Source organism: Pantherophis guttatus, chromosome 9 (genome assembly GCF_059756535.1).
Source record: "Pantherophis guttatus breed Tessera chromosome 9, ASM5975653v1, whole genome shotgun sequence".
NCBI lineage: Eukaryota > Metazoa > Chordata > Lepidosauria > Squamata > Colubridae > Pantherophis > Pantherophis guttatus.
Genome location: NC_142071.1, coordinates 22,014,488 through 22,035,004, shown reverse-complemented (window position 1 = coordinate 22,035,004; position 20,517 = coordinate 22,014,488). Strand labels below are relative to the sequence as shown.

Here is a 20,517-nt window from a genome sequence, read left to right as displayed (position 1 = left end):
GGTAGATATGGCAGGGGAACGATACTGCAAAATCTCCATTCCCACCCCACTCCAGGGGAAGGATACTGCAAAACCCCCTTTCCCACCCCACTCCTGGGGGACGAATATTGCAAAATCTCCATTCCCACCCCATTCTGGGGCCAGCCAGAGGTGGTATTTGCCGGTTTTCCGAACTACTCAAAATTTCCGCTACCGGTTCTCCAGCACCTATTAGAACCTGCTGGATTTCACCCCTGCTGTATATGTATATACCTGTATATAATATCTTAACCATTAAGAGCTAGAGAGATAAAAGCCACAACCAGAAATGATATCATTGGCAGCAAGGCATTATAGCTGGTCTATGTTCATCAAGGTGCTAACACTAAACCTTTTGGCCAGTAACCATTAATTGCTGCACTCCATGTGGTCATTCACCCCTTGCTTGAGGACATAGTCCTGGACTTCCTCTTCAGGTCTGTTCTAAGCTACCCCATGCTTTATATAGTAGATTCAAAGGGGTTCCCATGACTTGCCTCAAACCTTAGCTTCTTGGCCATGGTCAACAGCAAAGCTAATTCAATAAGAAAACTGAACAAATAGCCCACCTGCCAAAGCCAGGTTCCTTGCAAGAGGGCCAGGCAAACTGCAAATAAGTCCAGAATCATGTTGTCATGCACGAAGACTTGCAGGAAGCAGGTGGCAACACCAGCAAAGATGGCTATCAGGAGCATGGAATGGATGTGTTGATCAAGCATTGGCCGTTGGCTGATATGATATTTGAAGAGGAAGCCTATTAAAATGCAGAAGTTGTTCAAAACTACAATTGTTTTCAAGAAAAACCTTTATACCTTAACATTTTTTATGGCAATTTCACCAAAGATTACAATTTCCAATTAAAAAAAAAACCTAATACACATAAAGGAGAATAAAAAGAGAAAATAAAAAGTGCAGAAGAAAAACTGGAAAAGGAAGAAAATAAGAATGCTATATATAAAAGGAAAAGACTTTCTCCTTTATCACAAGTATAACCATTTTGGTTGGACATTCTCTTAAATTAGAATAAATGACCTCTTCTTCCCATATCTCATATGTCCCCTATAAATAAATCCATAAAAACCTCAACATTTCAGTCCTGGTGTCAGTGAAAGTTCATTAAGTCTTATCAGAGATGACACATCTATTTTAACCTTGATCAAATAAACCAGCTTTATATTTCTTCCTTTTTACTTTTAACAATCTTGATCTTTAAACAAATAATGCTATTCCATTTTTCCTTTGTCCCTTCTCACAAAATTCTTCATTCTGCTGCAATTGTTGCTCTGGGTCATTTCTTCATCATTCTTGTGGACATTGATCCTAAGGTCAGGAGAAGCTAGTCTACTAATTCAGGCCCTATATGGGGTGATCATTAGAAATCAAGCAGTCATTCAATCAGACATTCAAACAGCCAGCCAGCCAGCCAGCCAGTCAGTATATTTGTGTATGTGTATATATATTTGTCTGTCTATATATCTGTCTATCTATATCTATATCTATCTACATATATCTATATCTATATCTATATCTATATCTATATCATCTATATATCTACATCTACATCTATCTATCTATCTATCTATCTATCTATCTATCTATCTATCTATCTATCTATGTGTGTTAAACCCACCATCCTGGGCCCAACATTTGGGAAGCCAGGCTCTGCCTGTCACAAGTCAGGACAAAGGGTGAGTGATGGAGGAGTTACACCTCCTTAAAAAAAATTGGCTCGGCTGGCCCGGCTGGTAATACCTTGCAGGGGTCCCTTTCCAGGGTTACAAGAGTACTAATACTGGCAATAGGTATAAAATGCCTTCGACAACCGATGGAGTGACACATTGGTTGGACTATCAGTTGGACAAATTTTGGGTCTGAATAGAAGGGAATCCCCCAGAAGCAGGGCCGGATTTTCCTATAGGCTAACTAGGCTTCAGCCTAGGGCCTCAAGATCCAGAGGGGCCTACACAGTGTGGGATTCTGGGGGTTCTAGGTGGCTCGGCCGAACCCTTTGTTAAATTGCTGGCTCCCTCGCCCCTCCGCACCACTATTTATTGCCAATAAATAGTGGTGGGCGAGGGGCGGGGGAGCCAGCAATTTAACAAAGGGTTCGGTGTTTTTTTTTGTAATTTTATTGGCCCCCGGAGCTTCAGCAGAGGCTAATTGGCCTCCCGGCTCTCAGCTGATTTGTCTCCGCTGTTTTGCTCAGGGCTCTTCTGCTTCCGTGCAAAGAAACGAAAGTGAAACTGCTTTGCTGATGCTGCAAGGTTGGAAAATTAGGCAGGCAGAATTCTTTTCTTTTTCCTCACCAAAAAAGGTACGTGCAAACAATGGAAATTTTAGGGAAAAAGAGAAGAGTTCAGCATTTTAAAACACAAAAGAAAAAAAAGCTGTATTTAACTAGGGAATTGTAATAATTGAGATACTATTAATTGTATATTTCTGAAAGCAGAAATGGTTAAGTTGTGGTTTGGAGGAATATATGGGGGAAATTATTTGGTTTATTATTATTGGTAAATATAATTAATGGATTTGTAAGAAATTGGATTGCATGGAAATAATTGGAATATTCATGTTCATATTGATTAATATACAAAAAAGGTAGTTATATAACTAATTGATTTATATTAAAATGTTGAATTTATATTAAACAACTAATATTACATAATTAATCAATGTGAGGATGGATATAAAAATAGATGACAATGGGAAGGGGTATAATATAGAATAGAAGGGAAAAATTGAATTTGATTAAGATTAGAGATGAGGATGAGGGTAATATTGGTTTTTTACAAAAATAGATGAGGAATAAATATGGCAAAAAGGAAATATAGAAATTGTAAATTTAATTGAAATGACTAAACACTGTTTAAATTTGTGAACCGGCCAAATACTCTGTTCAAAGAAAATACATTGTATGTTTGTATGTGTGTTTCTAATTATTGTTATTTATTCATATTTGTTCTCTTTTATTCTTTAAAGTTTAACAATTCATTCTTTATCTTAATATCTTTATATTTGTTTGGGGTTGGCTTTCTTCCCTTTCATCTTTTTTATTGTATAGCAATCTTTCTCCTCAAACCTACCACCTCTCTTTTCTTTCCTTCTTACTTTCTCTTCCTCCCCCTCTTCTTCTCCTCCCTACTTCCTCTTCCTTTCTCCTTCTCCTCCTCTCTTCCTCCCTCTCTCTCCTACTCTAATTTCCCTTCCCTTCCTTCATCCCTCTCTATTGCTGTATCCTTTTATGCATATGGACTACTCAGAGGGCTGAAAAAGTTATTTCTGACTGGTCCTTGCACTTTTGACCAGTCCTCGAACTTACGACTGTCCTCACATTTTACGTTTTTGCCCTATCTTGTCACCATGGTGAAGAAAAGCAGTTGTGAAATGAGTGACATGGTTGTTAAGAAAGCTGCACGGGCATAAATGTGAGGATGGTCATAAGTGTGAGGACCGGTCAAAAGTGCGAGGCCCAGTCAGAAATGACTTTTTTCAGCCCTCTGGGTAGTCCTTTTGTGCATATGGACTACTCAGAGAGCTGAAAAAGTTATTTCTGACTGGGCCTCGCACTTTTGACCAGTCCTCGAACTTATGACTGTCCTCACATTTTACGTTTTTGCCCTATCTTATCACCATGGTGAAGAGAAGCAGTTGTGAAATGAGTGACATGGTTGTTAAGAAAGCTGCACGGGCATAAATGTGAGGATGGTCATAAGTGTGAGGACCGGTCAAAAGTGCGAGGCCCAGTCAGAAATGACTTTTTTCAGCCCTCTGAAAAAAGTCTATGCACATAGCCACGCCCACCCGGTCACATGACGAGCTACCCACGCCTACACAGTCACGTGACCAGCTAGCCACGCCCACCCAGTCACATGATTGCCAAGCCACACCCCCAACTAAGCCACGCCCACATAACCTGTTGTTAAAAAATTGAATCCCACCACTGGTGAAAGGGCCTCATAAGTGGAATAGCCTAGGGCCTCTTTCAATCTAAATCCGGCCCTGCCCAGAAGTGACACATGCTACCCCCTTCCCCCCCCGAGAGACATGGGAAATTTCTGAGGCCTACCCATCTTTGGACAGGACGGGCTAAAGAAGTTAGTCTATCTACATATTGAGACCATCAATATTGGAACAATGACTGGGAGAAGCTGAGAAGTGGCCAAAACCCTGAAGGCCTGCTGCATTGACATCACATGTATCCAAGAGATGAAGCAGAAAGTAGTGAAAGCTCGAGAGATTGATGAAGGATACAAACTATATTATAAAAGAGAAAGCCGCACTTGGATTGGTGTTGGTATTGTGATCAGTGAGAAGTATTGGAACAATGTTGTCGATGTCCGTTGAATATCCTATCAATTCATGACCATCAAAATCAAAACTACTCTCCAATGGGTCACATGCTATGTCCCCCAAATTGGATGCCCAGAAGAAGAGACGGATGAATTTTGGGAAAGGTTGGATGCCCATCTGCGAACTGTTGGTCCCGAAGATCACATAGTATTAGGAGGTTGACCTCAATGGCCATGTTGAATCAGCAAGAGATGGTTACAGCCAATGTCATGGTGGAAATGAGTTTGGATCTCGCGACGATCCTGGGATCCAGATCTTGGGCTGTGCCGAAGCACATGAGCTAGTAGTGGCCAACATATTCTTCAAGAAGAGGCTTACACATCTCATCACCTACAACAGTGGTGGGCACAGAATTCAAATTGATTACCTGATCGTGAGACAATACAATCTGAAATTGGTGACCAATGTAAAAGTGATCCCTATGGAAGCAATCGTCTCCCATCACCCCCCCCCCTCATCATGGACCTCCGGTTGGACATTCTAGGCCAAAAGTGATCCTGAATCACTGGAGTGGAGCAGATAAAATGGTGGCACTTACTGGAGCACAAAGCTCAGTTTGTGGCTGCCCTTGGTCCCATCGATATGGACATGGACCAGCCAGCATCGGCCATGTGGGACAAATTGGTCAGACAAGTGCACGCTGCAGTGACTGTTGTCCTTGGGAAGACGAAGCCAGGGAAACGGGCCATCGATAAGCAAGGTTAGTGGTGGAATGAATGGCAGACCCAAGAAAAGATGGATGGACTGCATCAAGGAGGACATGAAATATGTGGGTGTCACCCCTGGATCAAAGCAGATGGAGACGGCTTTGCCGACAAGCGTACCCTGCCATAGCGGCAATAATGCTAGGAAGATGTGTTTGTGTGTATGTGTAAATGTGGGTGTGGTGAAAATAATAGGTAAAGTGATAAAATGCCTGTTTTTCAATTCCTATCAGCGATCTTTGTATACTTATGACAAAATTTATCAACAAAATTTGTGTTCACCATAAGAAAAAAAAGAGGATTTTGAAAGCTGGTTCTGCAGGATCCTTACATCAAAGTCGAATAATGGAATCCTTCAGTAGTAAAGGAAATACATTTTGAGGAAGTGTTTTGGAAGAGTACATAAAGAACCAGTTTTATTGCTCTCCTGAGGAAAAATAATTAAAAAAAATAAAAAGGCAACACCTTGTGTCATGAGGCAATACCCTATGAAGCTAACCGCTGAATAAAACAATAAGGATAATGAAAACGCATTAACCTACAACATAGGCAGAAACTACAGGTAAAATAAACTACAAACCAAAAAATATTTAACAAGCGAAAAGCACGGAGCAATTGACTCAACATACAGAATGCTGACTAACAGAGCCAGAAAAGGCCTTGGAGGTCTTCTGGTCCAACCCCTCGCTCGAGCAGGAGATCCTATACTAGAGGTTCCCAACCTGTGGGCCATGGCCCACTAGCGGGTCATGAGGGATTTGCAACGGGACCGTGGAAACAGCCAGCGAGCATACGGGCATGCGTATCTGCTTGTGCGAGCAGCAGGCGAGCACGTCCGCACATGCTTCATTGGCATGAGTGGTAGGGGCACACTGCTAGTGGAAATGGAGCTGTGCATGGGCACACTTGCCGGATGCTTGTGCAAACCATCCTCTCCCGCCCACCCCTGCCAGTCTGCAAAACCAGAAACGTTGGGGAACTCTGTCCGATACCATTTCAGACAAATGGTTGTCTAATCTTTTCTTAAAAACCTCCAGTGATGCAGCACCCCCAATAACCCACAGATGGGGGCCTGGTGGTTAGAATGCAGTATTGCAGGGAAATTCTGCCCGCAAGATGGAGTACGATCCTGACGGAGCTCAAGGTTGACTTAGCCTTCCATCCTTTCAAGATCGATAAAATGAGGACCCAGATTGTTGTGGGCAAGATGCTGACATTGCAAAGTGCCCAGAGAGTGCTGTAAAGCACTATGGTGCATTACATAGACCTAAATGTTATTGCTATAATTAGAGAAAAGGAAGACATCCAAGCTGAGAGAACAGGATGTTCCTCAGCAGTCATGGAGAAGGTCTTATTTGCCATCCTAAACTGCATTAACAGTCTTGACTAGTCAAAATCAAGGGAGTCAAGATCAAGTGAGTCAGGATCAAGGGAGGTACTAATACCACCTTATAAAGCCTTAGTAAGACCACATCTAGAATACTGAATCCAGTTTTGGTCACCACAATATAAAAAAAAAAAATGTTGAGACTCTAGAAAGAGTGCAGAGAAAAGCAACCAAGATGATTAGGGGACTGGAAGCTAAAACGTATGAAGTTTGGGCATGGCTAGTCTAGTGAAGAGAAGAGAAGGATCAGGGCAAACATGACACCAGTGTTCCAATACTTGAGGGGCTGCCACAGAGAGGAGGGAGTCAAGCTATTTTCCAAAGCACCCAAAGGCCAGACAAGGAATAATGGATGGAAACTGATCCAGGAGAGATTCAACCTGGAAATAAGGAGAAATTTTCTGACAGTGAGAACAATCAACCGATGGAACAGAAGTTGCCTTTGGAAGTTGTGCAAGCTTCATCACTGGAAGCTTTCAAGAAGAGACTGGACTGCCATCTGTCAGAAATGGTGTAGGGTCTGCTTGGGCGGGTGGTTGGACTAGATGACCTGCAAGGTCCCTTCCAACTCTATTAATCTGTATCTGTATCAGTTGCCAAGCACCTGAATTTTGATCACATGATCGTAAGGATGCTACAAAGGCTGCAAGTTTGAAAAATGTTTGTAAGTCATTTTTTCCCCAGTGCCACTGTAACTTTGAATGGTCAGTAAATGAACTGTTGTAAGTTGAGGACTACCTGTACTTTACTACTGCCTCTCCATTTGTGCCTACCTTCCACAAAGAGTGCAATGCCCAGCATGAAGCGGTCCAGCCCGGCAGGCATTAAGGTCGAGGAGTAGGTGACTATATCCACTGCTCCAGAGATCAAAAAGAATAAATACATGGTGGAATGTTGCCAGTTCATCAGCTTCACCCAATGGTGTGGTTGCCCGCTGTAGAGATACAGGTGGGGTCCGTTGGGGACGAACTGGTCAGCAAGAAGCCCTGTTCAACAGAGACCAAAGTTGAATAGATCTGTTAGGGAAGTTCCATCCGAAGGGAAAGAAACAGGGTAAAGCCCAGCGATGTCACAGGGTGTACCCCAAAGGTGCTTCTTTCAAGAGGCAACTGGCATTTCTGTTTTTTCTTTGAAAATGTTTCGCTTCTCATCTGAAGAAGCTTCTTGGATGAGAAGCGAAGAAAAACCAGAAAGGCCAATTGCCTCTTGAAAGAAGCACCTTTGGGACAACCAGGACCTGGATGACTGAGAATCTCCATAGAGTTTTTAAAATCTTGAGGTGTGACACACATCCAAAACAGGTAGAGCTTCCATCACCTTTTGTTGTGGCCTGCCAGACTCAAACAATGAGGAACTTGGGGAGGAACTTGGGACAGTCCTGGAGTCTGGGGAAGGCTCTGATGGATGCTCTGCGTCGGAAGCAGAGATAGAGCCAGGGCCGTCCGACATTTCCCAGCTGCCTTCAGAGTTGGAGATAAGTGGGGAAGAAGAACAGCTGGGGCCTGTTCCAGATGTGCATATGCGCAGAGCTGTCAGGAGAGGAGAACAACTGAGGAACTGGGGCCGACTCGGAAAGAAAGGCACACGTGGACGCTGAATGGCCCCTCCCTGGCTGGGGAATAAATAGAAGCAAAAAGCAGAGTGGTAGTTGCAGGAGACAACCGTTCGTATTTCTTTCGGAAGATTTGCTTATGGTGGTTGTGCCTCAGAGACTTCTTGCCAGGAATTAATTGACAGCTTTGCGACTGGAAGCTCTCAGCCTGGCAATTATCCAAGGACTGATAAGGGCTGTTATTGCAATTAACGCTTGGAAGGATTATTGCCTGGACTTTTCTGTGTGTGAATGCCATGAATTCACAGTAACTAAATAAAGAGGGTTTTTTTTCAGGACAAGGAATCTGTTTCTTGGTTCGGCTAAGGCTGAGTCAGAACACATTTGTTGGTGCTAACCTGGACTTTTTTTTAAAAGCACCCCGTGAATACCACCAGCAAAATTAAGGTAGCGTTGTGAGCATGGGTGGGTTCTACTTACCTTTACCACTGGTTCACCAAGGGATCACGTGCACAGATCGCTGATGATGACATCCAGGGCGGTGGGCGGGGCCTCCCATCGGTTTTACTCCCGGTTCTTGCGAACCGGTCCGAACCGGGGACAACCCACCAGTGGTTGTGAGTATGTAGCAGGAACTGTTGAAATTTTTCCAAGCTTTGGGAATGCTTTTCCAGTGACAGCCAATGCTTTTCTTTCAACCTGTTCTTTCTAACTGCTTCTGTTTGATTGCAAGACTTTGTACCCTACCTTCAGCTAAAAAAGCAAGCAAACCTCGCCATCTGTATGTTCAACACATTTTCTTTTTATATTCAAAATATTGTCACGAAATAATTTTAAAAAACCAACAGCAACGACCAGGGGAATAAAAAAAGGTGGGTGGGTGCATAATCTGCAGCGAATAACCCCAAGTTTACTTCAGATGATAAATTTTAAGTGGATCTTGAAACAGTGCAGTTAAGGATATAATTTGGCTGCTTAATTGGCTAGATATATTCATTAAAATAATTTGATTGTTACCAAAGAATGAAGTAGCAGAATTTATAACATTATTAATTCAACTGCATATCAAAGCTGCATATGACAAAAACCCACTTCCTTTGTACAAGTCTTATTTAAATTTCCATTTAGCAGTAAATTTAACACCTCATTAGAAACAAACCCTACACAGGTTGACCTCATTGGCTGTGAAATTCCAGAGATACAATTTGAAGAGTTTTTTTTTTAAAAAAATTGATTTATATGCCGCCCTTCTCCGGAGACTCAGGGCGGCTTACAGTGCGTTAAGCAACAGCCTTCATACTTTTGTATATTTATACAAAATCAGCTTATTGCCCCCACAAACTGGGTCCTCATTTCACCTACCTTAGAAAGGATGGAAGGCTGAGTCAACCTTGAGCTTGGTGAGATTCGAACTTACAGTAATTGCAGACAGCTGGTATTAATCACAATGCTTTTAGTCTGCTGAGCTATCAGGCTCTTATGTTGATTTTGCAAGCTGCAATGAATTACGCAAATAACCTCACTTTTAGTTTACCCTCCAGATTTCTTTGATGTAGGTCAGGTGTCTCCCACCTTGGCAACTTTAAGACTTCTGGACTTCAACTCCCAGAATTCTTCAGCCAGAGTTTTAAAGTTGCCAAGGGGAGGGAGGGAGACCTGTGAAGTAGGTGATTGGTTTGCTTAAAATGCACAAATTCAAAGCAAAGGGAGTGATAAGCAGCTACCCTCAAATCAGAGGTTGGTTGTAGCAGGTTCTGACCAGTTCTGGAGAACTGGTAGCAGAAATTTTGAGTAGTTCGGAGAACTGGTAGTAAAAATTCTGACTGGCCCCTGCCCCCATTTATTCTCTGCCTCCCAAGTCCCAGTTGATTGGGAGGAAATGGGGATTTTGCAGTAACCTTCCCCTGGCATGGGGTGGGAATGGAGATTTTACAGTATCCTTCCACTGCTATGTCCACAAAGCCATGCCCACAAAGCCACACGCACAGAACCGGTAGTAAAAAATTTGAAACCACCACTGCTTCAAATAACTTAAGCCAGTTGTCATATTGTGAGTCTTACCTACTAATGCAAAGAAAACTTTGACAGCCCCTTCGATGATCTCCAGATGTTTGATGTTCCGCTGTACGTGACTGTTCTTCTTCGGTGTCCTGCTGATATGTTTTAGCGGGTATTTCACTGACCACCAGAGGCCAAATAATATAAAGAAACACCCTGGGAGAATATGGCCCTCAAAATTTGCCATTCTGGTCCAGTCACTTCCTGGAGAAAAGAATATCCTCTTGTTAGAATCATTCAGAGAACTGTAAATGTGTGACTCCAGTACAACTGAGGTTGTGAGTCCAATACAACTATTTATGAAGAAATAATCGCTTCTGGAAAGAACAGGACCTGGAACAACTGGTTTCTCTCTTTGGAATCAATTCTTCCCTTTCAGGTTTGAAGTTCTGTCCTTCTTACCATCTCAGTTTGCAATTCCTCTACCAGTTTGAGATGCGTCTTTCTTTTCCTTCTTCCTTTTAATTTGCTATGTGGAACTGTGGATGTCAATCCTATGAGCTAGACCAGGTCAAGAATCCAAGGAATCTCCCTTACTTTGGAAGCCTATATCAACACAGAATTTGGAAAACCCATCCATGACCTTTACTGGCCCCTTTTAAATTCATTTTGGGTCTTGGGTTCTTTTAACTATACTCAATTTAGGGGGATCTACAGATCCAATAACACAAGTCCCCAAACAATAAACACAAACAAGCATTCACAGCTATTACCCACTACTTCACTCTTCCCCACTGCCACTACACTTTCTATTCTGTTTGGTGATGGATCTAGCCCAATAACTCACAGACAAATTCTCTTTCACAATTGAATTCCTTTATTGCAAGCCTAGATGAATCCTAGGCCTTATAGAGCCAGAGGTCACTGACCTTAGACCTTTCTCTTTCAGGTACACATCTGGAACGACTAGAATACCTCGTGGTGAGAGCTATTATACCCAGGAGGAGGGGCCAGAAGGTAAGGAGTGGCTATGGGACTGATGGGTTATGTGGCTAGTTAACCCCTACAGAGCCATATGTCCAGGGTGGCAATACACTTAGGCATTTACCATGACAAAACCCCCTCTAAATGTCTAACTGGGTACAGGTATACAATGGTTACATACATACATACAAGTTATATACATGTATATGCGTAGGTTACATAGAAACACATATTTTTGACATGAGGTATGCATGCTGTTTATGTGGTAAGGGCTTTGTGAGTATGTCTGCAATTTGCTCCTCAGTATCGCAGTGTACGGTCTTAATGAAACCTATTTCTGAGAACTGCCTGACGTGTTTGCATTTGATGTCAGTGTGCCTTGGCCACTGACCTACGGCATCGGCTCTTGAAATTTCTATTGCTGCTTTGTTATCTTCGTGAATGATTATTGGGTATGAAGGTTCAGTCCAAATACTGTTGACCAGGTCGTCAAACCATACCAGGTTGTTTGCGGCCTTGGGTAGGCAAACAAATTCTGCTTCAGTGGTTGAGGTGGCTACCAGTTTCTGCTTCCCTGTATACCAGTGAATGGGGCAGTTGTTAAGCAGCAGCACATAGCTGGAAGTACTTTTCCTGCTTTTTATGTCCCAAGCCCAATCAGCATCAGTGTAGCAGGTCAGTTTCGGTTTTTCGGATATTTCTGGTTCGAGGCAGAGCTGGGCATTTATGCTGAATTTTAGGTACCTAAGCAATCTTTTGATGGCATTCCAGTGGGATATGGTAGGCTTGCTTACGTGCCTGGACAGTAAGTTAACGGCTAAGGCGATGTCAGGCCTGGTCCAATTGGCTATATACAGCAGTGACCCTATAGTTGATCTGTACAACTTATTGTCAGCGAAGGGTTCTGATTCATCATACATACTCTTCAGGAACTGTGGCTGCATGGGAGTTTCACTGGGTTTTGCCTCAGACATGTTACACTTTGATAGTAATTCGATGATTTTTTCTTCCTGGGAAAGGCAGAATCCTTTGTCAGTTTTTATCACGTGAACTCCTAGATACTTATTGATTTTGCCTAGTGATGTCAAGGAGAAGTGGCTCCCCAGTTCAGTGGCAAATTTGTTACATCTGTCTTTATGCTTGCCTATGTACAAAATATCGTCCGCGTAAACTAGTACACCTTCGAATGAGTTATTTTCTTTCTTTGTAAAAAGGCATTTGTCGGCTGAGGTGGCTTCAAAACCCATGGATCTGAGGGCTTTGGCTAGGCAATCATACCACCTCTTGCCCAACTGTTTGAGTCCATATAGGCTTTTATTCAGCAGCCAAGTCTTGTTCTCCCCTTCGTTATATCCGGGTGGTGCTTTGACGTATATCTCTTTGTCCAATTCGGTGTGAAGGTACGCAGTCTGTACATCGAATTGGAATACTTCCATCCCCAGGATGGTGGCCACCACCAGGGCACACTTGACACTTTCGGCCCTGACGGTAGGTGAGTAGGTGTCGGTGTAATCTTCGGGGTATCTCTGGGCAAAACCCTGTGCAACCAGTCTCGCCTTGTACAGGGCCTTGTTGTCCTCTAGTGTCTTGACCCTGAACACCCATTTGGTTCTTATCGGCTTTTTGTTCTCTGGAACTTGGGCGGGCGAATACACTTGCAGGTTCCTGAGGCTTTCCATCTCCCTCTCCATGGCTGATATCCACTTCTCTCTCTCTTCCTGGGGAAGGCCAAGTATGTCCTCATATGAATTGGGTGTGGTGTGGTTGTTATGGATGGTCATGATGTAATCTTCCAGTCTCTTTGGTGGTTTGTTCCTGTTCTCTCTGATTGGTCTACTGGGGGTTGGCTCGGTCTCTTGCATGTTGTCTGCCTCTTTGTTTGTCAGGCTATCTAGCTTCTTTCCATTCTTTGATGTTCACTTTGTGGTGGTTGGTTTTGTGTGCTTCCACCTTCTCTCCCCACTGACCATGTTCAAGTGTGTTTCTATTGGCGAGGATGTCGTTGGAATGGACCCTCGACCAGTTTGTGTTTTCGTGAAAATCAGCAGACCTGGATACGACAAACCTGTTGTTGTTGTCGATGAACCTGTAGCCCTTAGTGCCTGGTTCGTAACCCACAAACCTCAGTCTCTTTGATATTTTCTCTCCATTCTTTCTCAGTTGTCTGGGGATGTGGACATCAGCTGGGGTGCCAAATATATGCAGATGTGCTATGTTGGGCTTTCTGTTGTATAGCATCTCGTATGGGGTCTTGTTGATGGAGCTTGACCACAGTCTATTTAGAGTGTAATTGGAGTAGTGCAATGCCTCTGACCAAAAATGCTGTCCCATCCCAGCATCCTCCAAGGCGCACCTCATCATCGTTTGTAACACCATGTTTTTTCTCTCTACGACCCCGTTCTGGAAGGGCGAGAACGGCGAAGAGGTGTAATGCGCTATGCCCCGCTCCCTCAGCCACCTTGTGAATTCCTTGGCCATAAACTCCGAGCCCCTGTCTGTCATTATTTGCCTTATTTTCATATTGTGTTGCATTTCTATTCTTTTGTGGAACTCTCTGAATCTTTGGAACACCTAGTTTTTGTGTCTGAGACATACCCATATCTGGTAAAGTCATCCACAATGGTGCAGAAGAATCGTTTCCTATGCCTGACAGATGGTTTCAATGGCCCTACCAAGTCCATATGTACTAATTGGAAGGGGGACCCGGTGGTTCGTTTTGACCTTTTGGGTATGGCCTTAACTCTTATCTTTGAACGCTTACAGATTGAACACTCCAGGTAATTTTCACAGTTCTTTACTTTGAGGCCTTCGGTACACTATGACATTCTTTTTACAATAGGAAAGCTGATGTGTCCCAGCCTTCTGTGAAGGAGGTGGGCGCAGTTATCATGCAATGGCTTCCCAATGGATACAGAATTATTAACATTTTGTTTACATTTCGTTGCCCCCTGCTGTACCCCCTCTGTTTCTGTGTTTTCATCTGCTTTGTGGTCTGTACTAGTGTTGATGCTTCCTTCCTCTCTTGTGTCGGGTGTGAAGTAGGGTAGGCCCTCATGCATGGTCACCTTTCCTATCTCCTCCCCCTGCTTAATCATGTAGACCTTTCCATCCTTAAATACTACTTCGGTGTTTGTGTTCTGTGTCAGCTTGGTAATAGCCAGTACGTTGTGGGGTATCCCTGGCACATACAGTACCCCCTCTATTTTTCCTATTTGTGGGATGTATGTGTTTCCCTTCCCTATTACTTTGCTTTGGTTTGCTACCTTTAATTCAAAGTTTGCTTCTGTAAATGACTCTAGTAGCTTTGGGTTGCAAGTTGTGTGATTTGTGGCTCCTGAATCCAGAAGCCACGTGTCTCTGCCTGTCTTGTGTTTAGTGTCTGAGTCATCGTGTCTGAGCCCATACATAGAACCCGGGTTACTGTCTCTAGAGTTGTCCCTGCGTTCATGATGCCTCTTGGGGTTGGGGGACCACCCTTGCCCCTTTTCTTTGGGGTACCTGCGCTCAGGTTATCCCCCTCCTCTATTGTCATTGTGTCTCCTATCCCTGTGGTTTCTGGGGCAGTCTCTTCTTAAGTGGTTCCTGGACCCACAAGAGTAACATTCTGGGGTGTTTCTTGTTCTATCCTGAAACTCAACCCTTCTAGTTGGCCTGGGATCCCTCCTGGACAGGTGGCGATCCCTCCTCGACAGGTGGCGATCCCTCCTCAGATTGTCCTCTGCAATAAGTTTGTTTGTTAATGTGCCTAGTGATAGGTGTTGCAAGCTGAGGCTATCTAGTTGGGTTACGAAGTTGTCCCAACTGCTATCTAAAGAGTTTATGATGATACTTATCATGCTCTCTTCAGTGATTATTTCCCCCCTCTGCATGAGCTCTGCCCTTGTTGCGTTTAATTTTAGTATGTGCTCGCTCATGGGGACCCCTGTCTTATGTCTAGCAGAATGGAACTCTCTAGATATTCTAGTGGTTGTGGCTCTACTCTGGCTGTAAAACAGGCTGCATAATTTTTGTACAATTTCAGATACAGTCAGGTTATTTTCAATGGTAGGATACATGGCAGAAAGAATGGTAATTAACATAATACAAAATGCCCTATGGTGAATACAGTCAATTTCCAATGCCCAGGGTTTCTGTGGAGGTCTGTTGATTAGAAATAGTGCATTTTCTCTCATGAGAGCAATTTGCAATTGCTGACACCACTCTATGATATTACCCCCATCTAATTGTAATTTTGGTAAATTGGCATAATTTGCCCCAGAATTGTTAGGGTAGTTACTTACTGGGGGGAGCTGTCCATGGTCCATTGTGTGATTGAACTCGCAATAAGGCCTTGGGATGTCTGTTGCGAGTCTGTATTTACTTGTCTCTATGTAACTTGCTTCTCTTGTTGCAGGCGGCGACTGGGCATGCGCGAAGCTCATTTCACGCTGGAGTCCGTCGAGTGAAGGTCCTGCTGCTGGAGCTCCCGGCCTAGGCCTAGGCCTGTCGGGGGAAGGCTGCACTCACCCCTGGTGAGTCCGGAGTCTCCTCTGGATGGTGGATGCCATTGCAGGACGGCTGGATCTCCGGCGAAGAAGGGAAGAAGGTGAGGGGGCGAAGCGGTTGCAAGTTGAGGACTTCTGTGGATCGGCGGCACGGCGGCGGCAGAGGTCGTAGGTCGGGGATCTCCTGTGCTCAGCAGCGTGGTGGCGATGGCGGAGGCAGCGGCAGGTCCTGCCTTGTGTTCGTCGGTCCCCGGTCGTGCGAAGGGGCCTGGCAGAGATCATGGGATGGGTGAGTAGCCGGTTCTTCTCCTTGCCCTCGGGTCTCGCGTAGTTGGTGCTGCGGGTGGCAGGTTCGAATCCTGCGGTTGATCGTTCCTGCAGGTAGCCGGGTTTTGGTGCTTGTTGTTGGTGTGCGCAGTCTCTCTGGGTGGCTGTGGTCCAGTCGCCCGGTCGTTGTTGGCTGTCCTGATGTCCTTTTGGCTTCCAAGATTTTTTTCGGCTTTTATCTGCTGCGGGAGGCTCGAAAGCAGAGCCAAAAGCGGCGGTGAGGGTTTTGATTGCTTTTTGCACCTTGAGATCAGTAGGCGATCTTTCTTTGGGTGGTGCACGCTCTTCGTGGTCGCTTTGTGGGTGCCCCTCATCTGTTTCAGGGTTCGGGCCTTTTTGCGCCAGGGGATTCAAATCCTGGCTTCCCATTGGTTCGGGGCCATCCCAAGATGGCCGCCGGGAAGAAGGCGCGAAAATGGGTTCAGCCAGCTCGAAGTCATTGGACTGGGATGGCCTACCCCTTTCTGGTGGCGTTTCTTCCTCAGATGTCTTCGGGGCCTCGGTTGCTGCTCCTTGTTGCTCGAGGAGGCTTTGGAGGTCTGCGATGAGGTTTACCTTGTCGTTGCTTGCTTCCATCAGTTTCAGGATGGAGAGTTTAAATCTTTTCATTTTCTGTGATGCTGTTTCTTCCAGGATGATGGTCTTTTTGGGTGACCTCTCCTCGTCTGATTGTGAGTCCAGGCTGGAGTCCTGCTCGCTCTCAGCTGTTGTTTCTTCCCCTGTTGTGCCCTTGGATGCCAGTAGCTCAGCCATCTTTTTGGTGAGTGCTCTTGTCTGTACTCTGTTTGTTTCTTCAGGGCAAACGTTGGGTTCAGTCATCATTTGGAGTTATGGGCAACCATCCTCTGCTACCATATTGTTTGGTGATGGATCTAGCCCAATAACTCACAGACAAATTCTCTTTCACAATTGAATTCCTTTATTGCAGGCCTAGATGAATCCTAGGCCTTGCAGAGCCAGAGATCACTGACCTTAGACCTTTCTCTTTCAGGTACACATCTGGAATGACTAGAATACCTCGTGGTGAGAGCTATTATATCCAGGAGGAGGGACCAGAAGGTAAGGAGTGGCTATGGGACTGATGGGATATGTGATTAGTTAACCCCTACAGAGCCATATGTCCAAGGTGGCAATACAGTTAGGCATTTACCATGACATATTCCAACTCCTACTCTTACTCCTTGTGAATATTGCTAGAGAAAATTATCTTCCCCACCGCTTCAGGCTGTTTTATTTCCACACATGAACACATCTTCCTTCCTTCCTTCCTTCCTTCCTTCCTTCCTTCCTTCCTTCCTTCCTTCCTTCCTTCCTTCCTTCCTTCCTTCCTTCCTTCCTTCCCAGAAAAATAGGTCCTTCCATTTTCTGGGCAATCTGCTGTCTCACAGACTTCCACCACTTTTTCAAGGCCAGAGCTAAGTTCCTCTACATATTACTATTTTACCACTGATTGCTTAGGAAATTCACTCTGCATCAAGCTTCTGGTTATGGCAGCCATCTCTCTCTCTCTCTCTCTCTCTCTCTCTCTCTCTCTCTCTCTCTCTCTCTCTTTATTGAAAAAGTTTTACAAATACAAATTTTCCCCCTCCCCCCCTTCCCCTCCCTAGCCCACCCTTACCCTCCCCTCCCCCTATGGCTTCCGCAGGATGAAATCCAAATCCAAATCATATTATATAATACTTTACCGCCCATCTACTCTACCCCCTGTGTGGTATACATTTCTTCCTGACATTCTAGTATACTATCCCCTGTAAACTATACATTTCTACACAACATTCAACTAAAAAAATTATCTGGTACTTCCTAGTTAGGTATTTATCCTGCACAGAATCTATCCATGTCCTCCACTCCCTTACATAGATCTCTTGTGTCCTGTCTTTTATATATGCTGATAACTTCACCATTTCTGCGAAACTGGCCACCTTCAGAGTCCATTCTTCAATAATAAACATAACAATCCCTTTTCCAGTGTTGAACAATCAGTAACCTAGCCTATCACCATATACCATATCAATTTTGTTTCACCCACTTTCCCGCAGGTCCGCCATATATAATAATTTATAAAATCTAAACAATCACATCAAGTCCTTCTTCCAACAGTGTATTTAGTGTCTTTAGTTGTCATCTGCCCACATCATTGAAAAGTACTTTTATATATAAACCCCCCCCCCGAGTGACTTTATATTTATATTCCATATAATATCTTCTATAAAGTCTTTCATCTAGATTATTAATTCCATCGACCATGTTAGGGTAACAACCAGATCAACTGCAACTGCCCTTGTTCCGTAGTCTTCTTGCCTCATGACTATTCCCTTCAACGTACACATAATCCATCTTTCTTAAAATCTATAATAGAAAGTTCCAATTCACTCAATTACAGGCCTTCTCCACATCCTAGAACACCGGCACTGCAGGGATCTGTTTATTCTTCTCAAGATAGTCCAATAAATCTATAATTTGCCTCACATTGTCTTTCATATATCTGCCTTCTATAAATCCTGCTTAAACATGAATCAGTTCTTGGATAACTGGCATTGATCTGTTGGCCAATAACTTTACAAAAAATTTTTAATCCATGTTCAAAAGAGATATTGGTCTAAAATTTTCTAGTTTTGTGGAACCTGCTTCTTTTCTTGCCTTGTGCTGCTTTAAGCCTCTGCTGTTGTTGTTTTTCTGGAATTTGTTTGTGTGCTGTCTCTCTCTCTTTTTTTATAAACCTTTATTAATATTTAAAATTCAAAAATACAAGTTAAAATACATCTATAACAAAAATACATCCTTAATAATTTTACAATTCAGCATCTTTCTGACAGTACGTAATTCTTAACTTTGTTAATCTATTCCCACATATTCCTACTTAATTGACATATTTAAACACATATTATATCTTATTTTATTCTATACATTCCTTATTTTTAATTTCTATCCATTGATACCAATTTTCCCAAGTTAAGTAGTATTCCAAGTCTTCCTTATTATTTAATTCTAAAGTAAATTTGTCCATTTCTGCACATTCGAAAATTTTCCGGATTACTACACAGTCTGCTGCTATAGTGGACATTTTCCAGGCTTGCACAAGTACAATTCTTGCTGCAGTAGTTACATGAATGATTAAATATTTAATACTTTTAGGATAATTTCCTTTAATAATCCCCAGAAGAAACAGTTCAGGTTTAAATACGGAAATACGTAAGATCTCCGACCTCCGGGTGTTTCGCTGCGCTCTGAAGACCCTGTTGTTCCGCCAGGCCGGGCTATTAACATAACGTTTTAAATTGGGGTATTTTAAATTTCTGGGATTTTAATTGGAGCCTAATTATTTAATGATTTTAAATTTTAATTGTTGTTCTGTTTTTGTGTTTTTAAATAGGCTGTACACCGCCCTGAGTCCTTCGGGAGAAGGGCGGTATAGAAATAAAATTATTATTATTATTATTATTATTATTATTATTATTATTATTATTATTATTATTATTATTATTATTATTATTATTATATTCTATTTTACAGTGTGTAATTTCTTTTAGCCATTTTTGTATTTTAATCCAGAATTTTTAAACTTGTGGGCAAAGCCACCATACATGGAAGTAGGTACTTTGTAGTTGATTGCATTTCCAGCAATTAGGTTTTAGGTTGGGGTATATTTTTGTGAGTCTTATTGGGGCTAAATGCCACCGATAGAACATTTTATACTGGTTTTCTTTATATGCGGCAGATTTTGTTAATGTATAGTTTTTCTCTCAATTTTTTCCCAATCTTCTAACTCAATGTTGTGCCCAATATTTTTTGCCCATGCTATCATTGATCCCTTTACAATTTCTTCTTCTAAATCAAAATTTAATAAATAATTATATATTTTAGATAATAATTTCTCTTCCGGGCCTGTTAATAATTTATCTAATTGTGTAAATTTTGGTTCAAATCCAAATTCCTCCAAATCTTTTTTGTATCTAGATTGCAATTGAAGATATGGCCACCAATCTATGATTACTCCCTGTTCCTTTAATTCTTGTTAGATTTTAATCTTCCTCCATTGTCTAAAATTTCGTTGTATTTTACCATTTTACCAATATCTAATGTGTTGGGGTAGATCATTGCCTCCATAGTGGATAACCAGCCTAGTATTTTGAGATAATGTTTCTTCCTAATTCCCTCCCAAGTCTGTATCAGTGAATCTCGTAGTGTATGTCTATAGAAATACGAATGTGAATGTTTCTTATTTCTGGTGTTCCATATGAAGGCATGCCACCCCATCTGGAGATTATGTCCTTCAAGTGTTAAAATTCTCCTATTCTTTAAATTAATTCATTCCCTAACCCAAACCAAACTCACTGCTTTGTAATAAGTTTCCCACTCAGGGAGTCCAAAGCCACTACTGCTTCTTCTATCTTGAAGTTAGATTAATTTTATCCTCGCCTTTTTTCCTGCCCATACAAACTTCATAATCATTTTGTTTAACTCTTTAAAGAAATTCTTATCTAATTTTATAGAAATCGTTTGGAATAAATAGAGAAGTTTTGGCAAAATATTCATTTTAATTGTTGCGATTTTCCCTAATAGTGACAACTGCAATTTCCCCCATGTTTCTAAGTCTTTCCCTATTTGTTGTATTAATTTCGTATAATTAACCTTTTTTAATGCTGAATATCATGCTCTTAACCAAATACCTAAATATTTCACTTTTTTTACGGTTTGAAGTCCCATTCTTTC

General features: G+C 42.6%; 1 protein-coding gene across 3 annotated transcripts in view; it reads right to left on the bottom strand.

The window, feature by feature from the left end:
• The window catches only part of TMEM45B (transmembrane protein 45B), a 47,481-nt gene that overhangs the window by 3,982 nt on the left and 22,982 nt on the right, over positions 1-20,517 (bottom strand). For all 3 annotated transcript variants that reach the window (XM_034421962.3, XM_034421959.3, XM_034421961.3), the window contains 3 exons: positions 10,073-10,273; positions 7,233-7,445; positions 588-772 (listed from right to left, as the gene is read on the bottom strand). In XM_034421962.3, the coding sequence (XP_034277853.2) occupies positions 588-772; positions 7,233-7,445; positions 10,073-10,256 (582 nt within the window). In that variant the 5' untranslated portion in view covers positions 10,257-10,273. The remainder of the gene's footprint in view (positions 1-587; positions 773-7,232; positions 7,446-10,072; positions 10,274-20,517) is intronic.